The sequence below is a fragment of the Podarcis gaigeae genome (genome assembly GCF_964106915.1).
Source record: "Podarcis gaigeae genome assembly, chromosome: 6".
Lineage (NCBI taxonomy): Eukaryota > Metazoa > Chordata > Lepidosauria > Squamata > Lacertidae > Podarcis > Podarcis gaigeae.
Window position 1 is genome coordinate 44,656,005 of NC_139682.1, and position 13,628 is coordinate 44,669,632.

A 13,628-nucleotide genomic window follows, 5' to 3' on the forward strand; every position below is an offset into this window, starting at 1 on the left:
CCAGCGGTTTTTTTTTGCTTTTTTTGCCCTTTTCCTAAGCCGCTAAGCCGCTTATCAGCTGTTCCGCTGATAAGCCGCTTAACAGCTGATCGCTGGAAGCCGCTTGACAGCTCTAGCACTAATCCGCTAAGCTGTCAATGGGCTTGCTTCGCAAGACGAAAAAAACGCTAGACGAAGAGAATCGCGGAACGGATTAATTTCATCTAGCGAGGCACCACTGTATATAGATGGGTAACTTATTCTTTAAAATTATCTCCCCCACTCACCTGCCAGGTCAGGACTGTGCATACATGCTCCCTTTATACTGCCTCTGATTACTGGCAGCAGATAGCATGCACACAAGCCATTGTGCCATGTGGGTTGTTTTCCTTGAGCCTGACAGGTACAGCAATTGGGAGAGAGTATGTATTATTGGAGCCCAACTCTGGAGACATGCCAAACAGACCACTTCTGGCTTGAGCAATGGGCTGCAACAGGCAGCCACAAAGTTCATGATGCAAGGTGCACTTAGACTGACACATGAGAAAAATTGTTTCAACATACATTTCCCTTGCTAGATCAGAAATAAATAAATTGAATGCCCATCCAATGCACATTCAAGTGTGCACTCGACTGAAAGCAATGTAATGTTGACTGGCAACCTCCAGATATCAAATGCATCTGATTTGAGATCATAATTATTAATCCTACAAGTGATAGGCATACAGAAGCAGGTTCTCCTTACTTGCACTGGGACAAGGAAGTGTGGGTTGGGGATGAAAAGGGAAGGGGAAAACTGGGGGTGGGGGTTATAATGTTTGCTCTGCTTCTTGCCCTGTTCCAGTCCCACCCACCCCCAAACCCGCACCAAGGGATTCACATGTAAAAAGGCAGTGGCTTGCCATATAGCAGACTGTAGCAAAGGAAAAAAAGACACAACCCTCTATTTGTCAGGGGTCTACATTTGCACAGTGGTACCTCAGGTTAAGTACTTAATTCATTCCGGAGGTCCGTTCTTAACCTGAAACTGTTCTTAACTTGAAGCACCACTTTAGCTAATGGGGCCTCCCACTACCGCCGCGCCACCAGAGCACGATTTCTGTTCTCATCCTGAAGCAAAGTTCTTAACCTGAGGTAATATTTCTGGGTTAGCAGAGTCTGTAACCTGAAGCGTAGGTAACCTGAGGTACCACCGTACTTTATAACATTCAAGATCAAACATTACATCGTGTATGTGGAGAGGGTCAAAATAAGTCTCTGAAGTATTTTTTCCAATGGAGGAAATAGGTTTTGAAGTTTTTTCTCCTTGACATATGAATAGACTTGTTGCAAGTCCCACCAGAAGGAAGCAAAAAGCAAGAAGAAGAAAATCAACCTGACTGAAGCAAGCTTTCACTGTATGACACCTACTGTACAACTGAAAGCACTACTGATGGGCATACAAAATGGTATATTTCTAATGTTTCTCTATGCATTCTGTGCAGGTTTATAATAGACTTTTATAGTTTTAGGTTTTTTTCTGCTCCTACAGAATGCTTAACAAAGGATATTTGTGATAGAGAAATGAAATTACTATTTAAAAATTCCTAATTTATTATACATGTTAAAGAGACCTAGATTAGGTTTGAAATGTCACTTGATTTTAAAAGCACATTAAGTCCTTATTAAAATTTGATTATGTCTAAAAGTTCACTAAGTCACAGGAATGCAAAGTTATGTAAGAACCTAAGAAGAGCCTGCTGCATCAGGTCAATATCCCATCTAGTCCAGCATCCTGTTTTCACAGTGACCAGCCAGATGCCTTTTTGAAGCCTGTAAGCAGCACATGAGCGTTAATAGTGCTATGCTCATCTGCAATTCCCAGTATATGGTATTCAGAGGCGTACTGCCTCTGTTCCATAGGCATAAGCATATCTGACTCAGAGTAGCCCGCATATGTGAATACTCAATACATCTGCCCTTACCACAAACACTACCCTTGCCTGAAACCATTTGCAATTTCCTCCCCTCTATCTGGAAAATCTGTCCCACTACACCTCCTTTTTAAAATGTAGAAATGATTGCACAAACATCAATAGTAAATTGTTACACTTTAGAATTTCCCCCCCCCCAAGAGATTCATTTCCCCATTATAAAATAAAAACTTTATATAAGTAAAGTTTCTGTACATTGTGTGTTAAGGACTTTTCAGTATGGAGTAAAAATGACCGAGGTGGAACATGATATAGATGAGTAAAGTTATGACATGGAGAAACTGGATTCAAAGAAACCTGCCCATTTCTCACAGTACCAAAATTTGTGGTCATCCAATAAAATTCGCTAATAATGGGTTCAGGGCTGACAAAGGAAATAGAATTATGCACAATATATAATTATGGAATTAACCAGTATAACATATGGTGAGATGGAACTTTTAGATGCCTTTTTAAGTGTTCAATTCATGGAAGCTGGATCTATCTATTAACTAGCGGTGGGGAACTGGATCCAGCCAGTGGACCAAATCTTCATCTCCTCAACCCCCTACAAGTAAAATTTGACAGGTGGGTGGGGCTGTTCACCTGTCAATCAACTCACATCATTATGACGAGGTGACCAGTTTTCACCAACATGGCTTGTAGAGGTCTGTCTGTGGTGCTTTGAAGCCCCAACAATCAAGTGATCACTGGAGCTTCAAAACACTGCTCATGACTCTGCAGGCATTGACCATCAGCTGATAGTTGTGAAGAGCCACACAGCAATTTCAAAGTCCTGAGCTTAGTGCCCTATAAGTGGTGCCTGCAAACCCCTTTTTGGTCCAGCTATGTCTTTTGCCTGCCGCACACCTGATATCAGGTGAGTGTGGCTTTGCAAAAATACTCTCACAAGCCAATTTATGGAACTTCTTTCCAGAGGATATTTTGTCTGCTCCCACTGTGAATATTTACTGTATATATAAAGTCAAAACATTGTTCACCCCAGGCTTTGTTTCATATTTCATATGTGGTCCCTTTAGCATTTGCACTGTTGCTTTTCTGTATCTTATGTAACGATTTTATGACTATCACTTATCTTGGATGGATATTTAATGATTTCTAATATGAAGCTGCCCTGTACTCCAAATGGGAGGGAGGGCATGATATAAAAAGAACAAGCAAACAAATAAAATGCATCATATTTTCATGGCAAGTTGTGAAAATTTGTGACTCCATAAACAGCATGGGCATTTACTTTCCATTTAATGGAGAAAAGTAGCTATTCAGTAACCACAAGTCCTTCCATCTGAAAGCCATAGAGACTTGCGTCACATGAGACTTACGTTAGCCTTGTGGATTTTGACATTGTTGTTGTTGTTTAAATTCCCTCAACATATCAAAATTGCAACTTCGAGGGGGGGGGGGGGAGAGACAGCCTAAAGCCTGCTCAGACTCAAGGGATCAGTTTCATGATTCTTTGGCTCCTAGCACTAGACTTCAAGTAAATGATCTTGCTTTGTGTTCTTGCATGTGTCCAGAGAGACAAAACAAAATTCAATTCCACAATTGCCTCTTTGTTCTACATAGATTTATGTTTTGTGGTGCAAAAGGTGCATAGGCTGTATGACCAAATATTTTGGATTACACTCCTGGATAGTGTAAATGGGTTGTATCAAATAAAGTTGTTCTGGACTTCCACTTGTGCAACAGAACTGCCCCTCCTTCTCCTCTCCTCATGCATCCCTTCAAATCTGCTCTGGAGGGTTGAGGGCATATGGGGAAAGAGGAGGAAAGTTGCACAAGTAGAACTCCATGAGCTAATGAAACAACGTTGCTGGATGCAACCCAGTGCTCTATTTAGTTGCAAACCAATTTTAATTATTTTAGTAACCAAATATATGAATCACCAAAGAGAAAAGTTGGTTTAAATCCATTGATCTTCTTCCTTAATTATTTGAAATACCGGGATTGTATCCAAATGCTGCCCCTGCAGAAGAAGAAAAGCTTTTGATCCAGAAGGCAACATCCACTAATGGAGGGAAAGCAGATTTTACAAAATTCCCCTCCTTCATGCAGTCCAAGCCCTCTCAACATTTCTTCTAGATGGTTTCCCAACCCTCTAGTCGGGACCCTGGGAAACTAGCAAAAAAAAAATGCCTCCCTTCTTCCTCTGTTTGTAGACAATTCCCACAGGAGCAGGAGCACCAGGAAAACCAACTGGCTGATGCAAATATTGGCCACCATGTTCTTCATGATCCCATAATAAAGGCTGTGACATGTATCATAGAGTGTGATATACAATCTTTATGAGTGGCAAGGAAGTGGGGAGCACAGTTTCTGAAGAACCACAATGCCCCCAAATCCTCAATGGTACTTGGCAGGGGCAAAGTCCAAGCAAGCAATTTAGTGATGCAATCACCAAACTTATGCATTATTATTCCTATCACAGTAGGTCATTTACTATACTAATGATTGGGTCATACTGTATTAAAAGCTCTGGTGCATAGTTTACATCCCACATTTCCTGTAATAGGAATCTACTTGCAAAAGTGCCTTCCAATTAATTTCAAACCATCAAATTTTAGTGTATGTAAAGCCATGCAGATGAAGCACAGTAAGGTTTTAGATGGCCCTTAACAGTAGTTGAGTAGGTATAACAGAAGAGCTCAGTCACCCTGGTATTAAAAAACAAAATAGACTGCTTTATATTATTTCTTTGGAGCTTGATTATAACAGTCAATTAAATAGTGTGGTTCAAAATCTACTACTGGACTGCATATGCAGTAACCTCAGATCTCCTTCAATGATTCTCAAAAGCTTTGTTTCATAAATTATGCTTTATAAATGAGGAACTGCTAGAAGCAAGGGTGAGATATAGGCAAGACTGAGACAAAGCAACAGTTAGATGCCACAATGCAACCAGTGAAGCAAGAAAGGATACATATACACACAGGTATTGTTGTTCTCAATCAACCATTACCAGAAATATTCTGGAATTCTACAATGTGACCCTCAATCTAGGTTTAGAGTGGTGTGTGGAACAAGCACTCTCACTATTTATCCCTTTCTTATTAAATGTGGCAGCCAATACTGAAACACTGTGAAATCATCTGTTGAAATTCTGCATCCCGGCTGGGACTGACCAGCATCCCAACTATAGAATATCAAAGAACGGGAGGAAACCCCCCCTAAATATCAAGTAGAATTCCCCCATCCAGACTATCAAAGGCTGCTTAACATAAATTCCACAGTAAATCGTTTGCATTTACAATCATGACCCTCCCCACCTCACAAGTAGGCATCATCAACCAACGAGATGATAATGCACCTAGAAGCACAAAAATACAACGCGGAGAAATGATGTAGTGAAATAGTGGCAGAGAAGTACACACCTTGGCATTGATATAGGGGTCAAAGGGGCCGTACTTTTTGAGTTCTTTGATCTCAAGAGCATTCTACAAAAAGGAGAGGAAAAGAAAACGTGATGATGAAATGGGCAAGATATAGCAACAAAGCAGTGAGTGACTCTGAACGGGAGGAATGACAGAACACGACAATATTTCATTCCAATGAAAAGCAATTAATCACAATGGCCATTCCAGCTGTCAATAACTGCACCATGCACATCATTTTAAAGATAGCATGCAAACGTTATGTGACAATCTTTTATAGTTCACTGTTTAACATTTTTTTGTATGTTTTGTCTCATGCTAGCCACAGATTGCAAGATCATTCACTTTCATATGGCCCCTTCCAATAACCCTAGAGAATGGTGAACAGTGTTATAAACTTAAATGCTGTTGACTGGAACAAACTAATTGATCACAGCTGTGCTTGAGAACATGATGAGCCCAGCCAAAATTTTTAAAAAAGATTTGCCAACAATATAATCAAAGGCCATTTTAACATACACATTTAGCTATTTTCATATGAAGAATATTACTAATCAGCAATTGAACAGCACTGCCGACTTTCTTTTCAACTAGAGATTGTATTCCTATAATAGACACTTTATGGGAAACATCAGAAAGCTACATGACTTCATAGCTGTTAAACCCCCACAATCATGGAATTTTATCTTTAACTGTGAACAAAGTGTGCTGCTCATCACATCCTACTTGCAATGTGGTCCACACTGGCTGAAGTAGTCACTGTGTGGTTCAGCATGGGTGATGCTTTCTACTGGAAGTGAAAATATTTACAAAAGGCATATCCTCAATTACTTTAAGTCTCACCCACAGTGATAAAACACACACACTGCCCACCGTACAGAGCGACCTCCAGCCAGGCCACAGTAACAGCGCCTGGTAAAAAAGAACTCTACGGCGTTCCCAGTACTTCAGTTTCTTTGAACACTAGTACCTTTTTAATTTGACGCTATCTTAGTTGCAAGAAATCTGAAGAAAATTTGTCAACCAGTTATAATTCAATAGTATTAGAATACAAATACCCCAAAGACCAGTGTTCCACACAAAAACTAGAACAGGAAAAAAACTTGATTCTCTGCAGCAGTCAGACTAAACTAACCAACGTATATATTTAATTTTCATTGTGTGTTCAGTGGGGGTGTAAAGGACATTTGGATTTTTAATAGGAATTTTGTAATTCTGCTAGCTTCTCTGGGATAAATATAAGTTGTATGGAGCAATTTTTTAAAAAGAAGATGCAAGTCAATCGGAATGCAATTTTTAAAATTGGGGCAAGTACATATTCCCCTCTCACTTGAGTAGAATCACTGCTCTTTAGTAGGTTAATAATGAATAAGTGAAAGCTTTACTATAATGAACTTCACAATATTAGCTTGCCAAGCACAAGTACTAGAACAAACTAAGCGCAGCTACAAAAACATGACTAAAGGAGACTAAGGTTACTTTAATTGGCTCCAACACAGAAAGGAACTGGTACATCAACTACACCAAGTTTCAAATTACCCAGCAAATGGAAGAAAAGCAATGGTTAACATCCTTCCATCCTGCACATGTTGCAGCTCATGTACTGCTTACTTCCACAGTTTCTAATCAGGTGGCCGGCCAGAAGTGCAGCTTTCAAGACAGGTATTTGTTTTCCTGCATAGAGATAGTATTTAACATTTAACTCCTTGCCATGCAATAAATCCTGAATAAATCTGAGTCTCATAGATGCTGAGTATCATAGATTCTCACTCTCCTGGAGAATAATCCTAATATTATTAGGTTATTAAAAGCATGAAAATAAGAAACATATTCAGACCTGCTCATTCACTTTAGTGTGAGATGGCCCCTGGTGTATTAGTAGTTTCACTATTTCAGCATCTCCTTTCCAAGCTGCCAAATGAAGAGGATAACAGCCTTTGCAGTCGGCCACGTTGGTTAATGCATCATTCCTTAAAAGAACTTCCACAACATCCCTGTAGGGAGGAGAAATGATGTTGTGAGATATTTAGAGTAAGTCTAGATGAGAGTCAATAATGAAAAGAAAACTGATTTAAGATACATAAACAAAATGATTGAGAATACATTTTATAAGTCAGTCTAAAAAGATTCAGCTTTCAAAATATTTTTGGATTCAGGTGTTCAGCTACGAACTGCTTAGAACCACAGAAATGAAAGCAGCCTTGTAGTTCCTTCCACCCAGAGAAAATAAGGCTGCAATCCAAAGCACACTTACTGGAAGAGAGTTAGTAGAGCTTATTGTGGAGGAAGTGGGCTGGAATAATTTATTTTAATCACTCTAGCTACACATGAGTGTGCAGGGGGGTTTGTACTAATCTCTAAAGTTGAGCTAAGGCTCATCCAAGCAACTGAACTCCTGAATGCTCACAACCTAGCTATGCTTGCATCAAAATGGCTTGAACAAGGCTGGTGTTTCACTGCTTTAGTATATTTTGAATTTTATTTGTACAATTTATGTACACTAAGAGCATAAAACCTACTGTCAGCATATCAATACTGATCAAGTTAACAGCAAAATATACCAGTGTATCAGTGTTTCTCAAACTGAAGGGGGCAGCACTAAAGGAGAATTGTCTTACATCAGGTAAGGCTTCTCCAGAGGATGAGGGTGGGGCCTGATGCAACATCACACATGTGATGTCACAAGGTGCCGGGGACAGAGCCCAAACGCCCTCCGAAAATGGAGGGGCCCCTGCCCCCTCAAAGTATCTATCTATCTATCTATCTATCTATCTATCTATCTATCTATCCATCTATCTATCTATGGGGGTGCCTATGTATAGGATAGAGGGTTGCAAGTGACAGCTGTGAGTCCAATTGTCTCAGAGGGTAGTAAAATGTTTGTTAATGCTGGGGAGGGCACAGGAATTGGGCTGAAAGGTGGAGCAGCGTAGTGGCGCTATAAAGCAGTTAAGTGTAACTAATATAGATACTAAAAGGTTCTGAGGGGTTAAGAACTACAATGACAAAGTTCAGAAAATGGCTTGAGAAGCACTGGATGAAATTTTCAAGTCTGCCATAAGCTCAGCTTTGATAAACTACTCCAGCAAGCGATAGAATATATGCCTATAATGAAGATATCACACAATCTGCATAGCACAACAGTATTTAGGAATGATGATACAGGCTAAAGTTTGCTAAAGTGCATCTATGGGGTAAATTGTCATTGATATTTGAGCAACGGTTTATTTGTTTTTAACAGTTCAAACTTGAGGAAACCTAAATTACATAAAACAAATGTATTGGATCTAAACATTACAATTCCATTTTGTGGAACAGTCTCTCACCCAACTGGAATCGATATGCATAGGTTTATCAGGAAAAGTAACTGAATCCTGACACCCTCCCCCACCCCTGAAAAAACCCTACTTTGGTACAGTATTTGATCTGGAACACGAGAAGCAACACTATGCAGATATGAATCAAATTTCCTTAGAGCTGCCTTAGAGTTGTGACTCGCCCTCTCTTTCATACTCTCAGAATTAAAGCCAGAGCAGTTGAAATATGGGCTGGCATTTAGTGGATGAAGTCAATGTGAGATATGAGTAGCCACTGATTCAATCTTGTTGAGGTTCAGCAGACCAATCCTGTGTGAATTCCTCCATCCCTCATTTTGATATTGAGAATTACTGTAAACCCCACTCAGGCCTCAGTGGTGATAAACTCAGAAATATAGTACAGCTCACTGCTGTGTCGAAGCAGGTGTAACTTTGGTGATCTATTATCTGCTAGATATGGTGGAGTTCACATGGATCAATAGGGAAATGGTACATACATTGCCATAGGGTTTAACTTTTAAACTACCAAATTACCCAAATTGTTATTTCACAGATGGGTAGCTTACTTGTGACCATTCAAAGCAGCATGGTGCAATGGAGTATATCCGGTATTGTCAACACAGTTCACATTTGGTCCTCTCCATATGCTGTAAAATAAAAATACAGCATAAAGACATAAGACACATCAAGTTAAGCAAAAAGAAAGGAAAAGCCAGACTGAAGCAAGGTTTCTGCAGATTTTACCATAAAATGGCATACCCTCCAACATGCTGAGTCCCAAAAGCAGGATGCTCCAGGGCGAGTCATGTGACCCGTGCAAGGTCATGGAGGTGAAAAGACACACTTTTTCAGGGCCATGCTCACCACACCCAAAAACACATGTTTTGGAATGCTGTGCAAATGCTTTTGGGAGGCAAGATCTCGCATGGCGCCCCCCCCAATTGTACTGGTTGCATCGGGTCCCATACATTTCTAGGCCCAGTTCAAAGTGCTGATTTGCCCTTTAATGCCCCAAACAGTTTGGAAACAGGTTTCATGAACATCCTACTAACCCCACATCAAATGCTCGCTTACAATACTCACAAAATATTTTCTGAAGAAAATAACTGTTTTGTACCTATCTAGGCTGATCTAGCTAGCAGACAGGACTGCAGATCATTCCACAGATTTGTAGCCATCCAATAATGAAATTTTGTATATTACTTAGTTTCTCTTGAAGAATATGAAATTACAAGTTCACTGTGAAAGATATTAGGTACATTTCTACCCACCTAAACATGCTGGCTGGCTGAATACCATAGGAATATAGTTGTAAGAATAAAGCTGAAACAATATTATGTTTTCTTCTAATTTCTTGAATTAAGGACCGTGACCATCAAGCATCTTGATTTAGATATAGGACAGGGTTTGTTAACTGAATCCTGTTTTCAGGAGATCAGCACCCTCTATACTTGTCTAATCTCATTTATCTATCGCCGCAGCACCTGGAAGGAAACCTAAAGGAAACTGAACCTAAATTTCAGAGGTTTTTAATGCTACAGAGTGTGCACCCAATTTCCTGGCTATAAATGTGTTTGCCAGCGAAAGCACCAATACTTTCTTTAAAAGAAAGTAAAGAGTAGAAAGAAAAGAGTAAAGAGCAGAATCAATCCAAAATATGCCATGGTCTAGCCTGAGCTATTTCTTAAAAATGAAGGGAGGCATAAAGGATCTCTTTAAGAAGCTCATTTTATTGCCAGAGCTAATAGGGGAAAATAGTAACATACTTTCTAGTAGTCTAAAGACAGTCAACACACTTAAGGCAACATGACATGACAAGCACCTACAGCTCCTAATTATAAAGCTAATTCAGATATTACTCAAACTGTGTAACCATTTAATGAAGCTTCACTGCCAATTACACTGTCACACACAATTTGAACTGTTGCCTAAGCATCACTTAATATTCTAGTCTTGAACAGGAAACATTTGGTATGTGTAATGCTCTAATATTATGCTCTCATTTTTCTAGCAGAAAAGAGGCTTTTGATAACTCAAGATTTATTTAGCACTTCAAACGTAACATTGATGCCAAGGAATTTTGAAACAAAGGAGGTAATTAGTTGCCAACACAAGCCGAGTAGGAGGCAGATCTGCCAAAGCGGGGGAGGGAGCGTCCTCTCCATATAAATTGGATCTTTTTTTATTTTTAAAAAATGCACTCTGGAAATAAGGAGCACAAAACAAACACAGTATGCAATTAATCTAAACAGGGTATTTAATCTGTGGCAGTGGGAGAGGGCTCTTTCCACAAGCCTGAAGTATGCCATCAAGTGAACACACCTCTATATCATAAGATACTCCTGATGACACTCCCTCTGTGCAAGCTCTACTACAGTGGTGCAAAGCAACAATCATCTTCAGATGACATCCCTAGCAGCTACTTCACAGTGCTTCTGTGAGGCTTGCTTTCCATGCAGATAAGAAAAAAAGCCTATTCTAGGAAAGCAGGAGAACACCTCCCTTTTACAACAAGAAATGAGTTACAATTCCCATCCCAATGCATCCTGGTTCCCTAGATACTAAGTAGGTAGAAGCGACTCAACAAAAGCCACTGCTTAGAAATAAAAACGCCTTGTATTTGACTGGTAGTTCTACACATTTACAAGCCATTATATTAGAGTAGGGGGACTCATTTTCCTATTGGTCATAGATAATGGAAACATACAAAGATAAGCTATTTGACCCAAAGCGTAAATATAAATAGAAGGTAAAAGAAAGGACAGGTCATTTGTGCACATCATGCTACAAAGAATAGCTCTAAGGAAGAGTGAAACAAAGTAAAATGCTGCAAAAATAATCAAGCATGTTTTGAAGGCGTGCATTTATTTTATCCTAAAACCAATTTAATTATAGCAGCTCTCAGCAATCTCTCCCCCTTACCAGAATATAGCCAAGCAATTTGATCCTATACAGCAGTGAAGTTTACATCCCTCCTGGCAATGGAATAAGTGGTATGTCTGGATAATTTTCTTTCCTGTAAAAATACTGTACTCTTCAAAGTCAATATCAGTAAAGCCACCTTTCTCAGAGTATGCTGCCTCCATGAATGCAAGAACAGGGGGGAAAAATCAGATCACTACAGAGGACAAGGATACAGTCCTAGGATGGGCTGTCAAAAGAATATGCTCCAAATTCAGTCTGCTTTTGAAACAGACTGAAAATATATATAATTTATATTTGAAAAAGCATAGTGAATAGGAAGTAGTAGCAACGAAGTGGATGTGCAATTGATTAAAAGGCAAACACAAAATAGTGCCAATAACTCAACATCACATTGGAAGAGAGCAATTAGACACCTGCATTTTCAGGAAACACTTGAGTGCAGGACAAATTTCAGATGCAGAAACACAGCCACTACATTGTGCATAAGCACACCATCAAGCCGTGAGCAGAGGCAGCTGACACAAGGGGAATGAGGAGAGGCACAGAGCTTAACACCAGACCCAGTACCCCCTTGTAAAAGCAGTTGTCTATCAGGAGGCTGCTGTAGCTGGGCTATTTGGGAGACACTTAATATGAAGACAAGGCCCTGACAAGGTTGCATTCCTGAGTGGCTGAACGTGGCCAGTACTCCCCAAAGCAGCACACCTTGTATTGGTGCTGGGAGCTCTGTTTTACAATAGTATGGACCTTCCCAGAGGATGTGCTACAGAACATGGTACTGGGCCATGTGTGCATGATGCCATGGCCATTTGTTTATGATATCCTAGGAGATTCTACTAGGTTCACCATGGCTTTTAACCTCAACATGCAAAGTGCTGGCAGAGACAGTCCAGAAATCTGGGGCTCTTCTTCACCATTATATGAATAACAGACAACATAAAGACTACAACTTCCATTATCCCTGACCACTGTCCATGTTAGCCGAGGCCGATAGGAGCTGTAGCCCAAATGATCTGGAGGACACCACATTGATGACCCCTACTGTAATCTTCCCAACCTTTCCAACAGTGTTTCATGGTCAAATAAAAATTTATGCAGCTTGATAGGAATTGGTTCTTTATTTCAGGGAAGTCCAACCAGTTGACCGCGATCGACAGCTTGATCCCCAGGTGATATTGGTCACTTGGTCAGTCCCCCGGGTGGATATTGGTCAGGCATTTCCAGCCCCGCCCCCTTGCTGTGTCATTCATTCGCACAGGGTCGCTAAAACGGAAGATGGAGTTATCGTTGCCCAGCTCTGATTTTTGCATTCCCATTAACAAATAAAGACTGCAAATTTGGTGCCCCACAACTTTGACCTGGCCCCCTAAAAAAATGGGTAGATCACTGCCACATTTTTTTTCTGGGAGTAGATCACAGTCTCTTGGGAGTTGGACATCCCTGTTTTATTTTATCCCTGGCTTGGGCACAGTTCTTTTTTAATTCTGTTTTTGTCCTGTTTATATTTTATGTTCCCTTTTAGCCACCTCAGCATAGGATACAAGAGAATGCCAGACCATAAGATTATTATTATTATTTTAAACCCAGTAAAGTAGCTGTATGTAATCTGAAATTTTGTCACAAATCCTTTATGTCAAGTATGCTATGGAATCTGTAAGCTTGCAATTCAAAAATATGTTTATGTAGTAAGTTAAAGATCTAAGAAGTATAGGGCTTTGTTTAAATATGCATGTCAACAGTTAGCAGTATTTTTTGTAACCAGCTATCGTCAATAGTATGATCCATATAAACAGTTACTTGTAGTATTGAAACTTCCAGAGTTGTTATATTTACATAGTTATGTGGACAAGAATTAAATACAGTACTTAAGAAAAAACAAGATGGGCCAAAGAAGACATTTGTGCAATCAGAATGCACTTCACACAAGATGAGGGGTGTCCAATTTCCATTGAGGTCCTCCAACTGTACATCCACCCACACCCCACATCCTGTTTGGTCTCTCAAGTCTCAAAAAATACTTTTTTGGGGGTACTGCAGCAGATCTGAGGTGGTGGCAGGAAAGC

At 39.9% G+C, this 13,628-nt stretch overlaps 1 protein-coding gene across 19 annotated transcripts in view; it reads right to left on the reverse strand.

Annotated features, from left to right (window-relative positions):
* The window catches only part of ANKS1A (ankyrin repeat and sterile alpha motif domain containing 1A), a 116,678-nt gene that overhangs the window by 85,575 nt on the left and 17,475 nt on the right, over positions 1-13,628 (reverse strand). For 13 of the 19 annotated variants that reach the window (XM_083744910.1, XM_083744908.1, XM_083744920.1 and 10 more), the window contains exons 2-4: positions 9,207-9,287; positions 7,161-7,317; positions 5,324-5,386 (exon numbers count right to left, since the gene is read on the reverse strand). In XM_083744910.1, the coding sequence (XP_083601036.1) occupies positions 5,324-5,386; positions 7,161-7,317; positions 9,207-9,287 (301 nt within the window). Of the gene's footprint in view, positions 1-5,323; positions 5,387-6,862; positions 6,923-7,160; positions 7,318-9,206; positions 9,288-13,628 lie in introns of those variants that run through there. The other 6 variants (XM_083744911.1, XM_083744909.1, XM_083744922.1 and 3 more) reach the window with 2 other exon arrangements.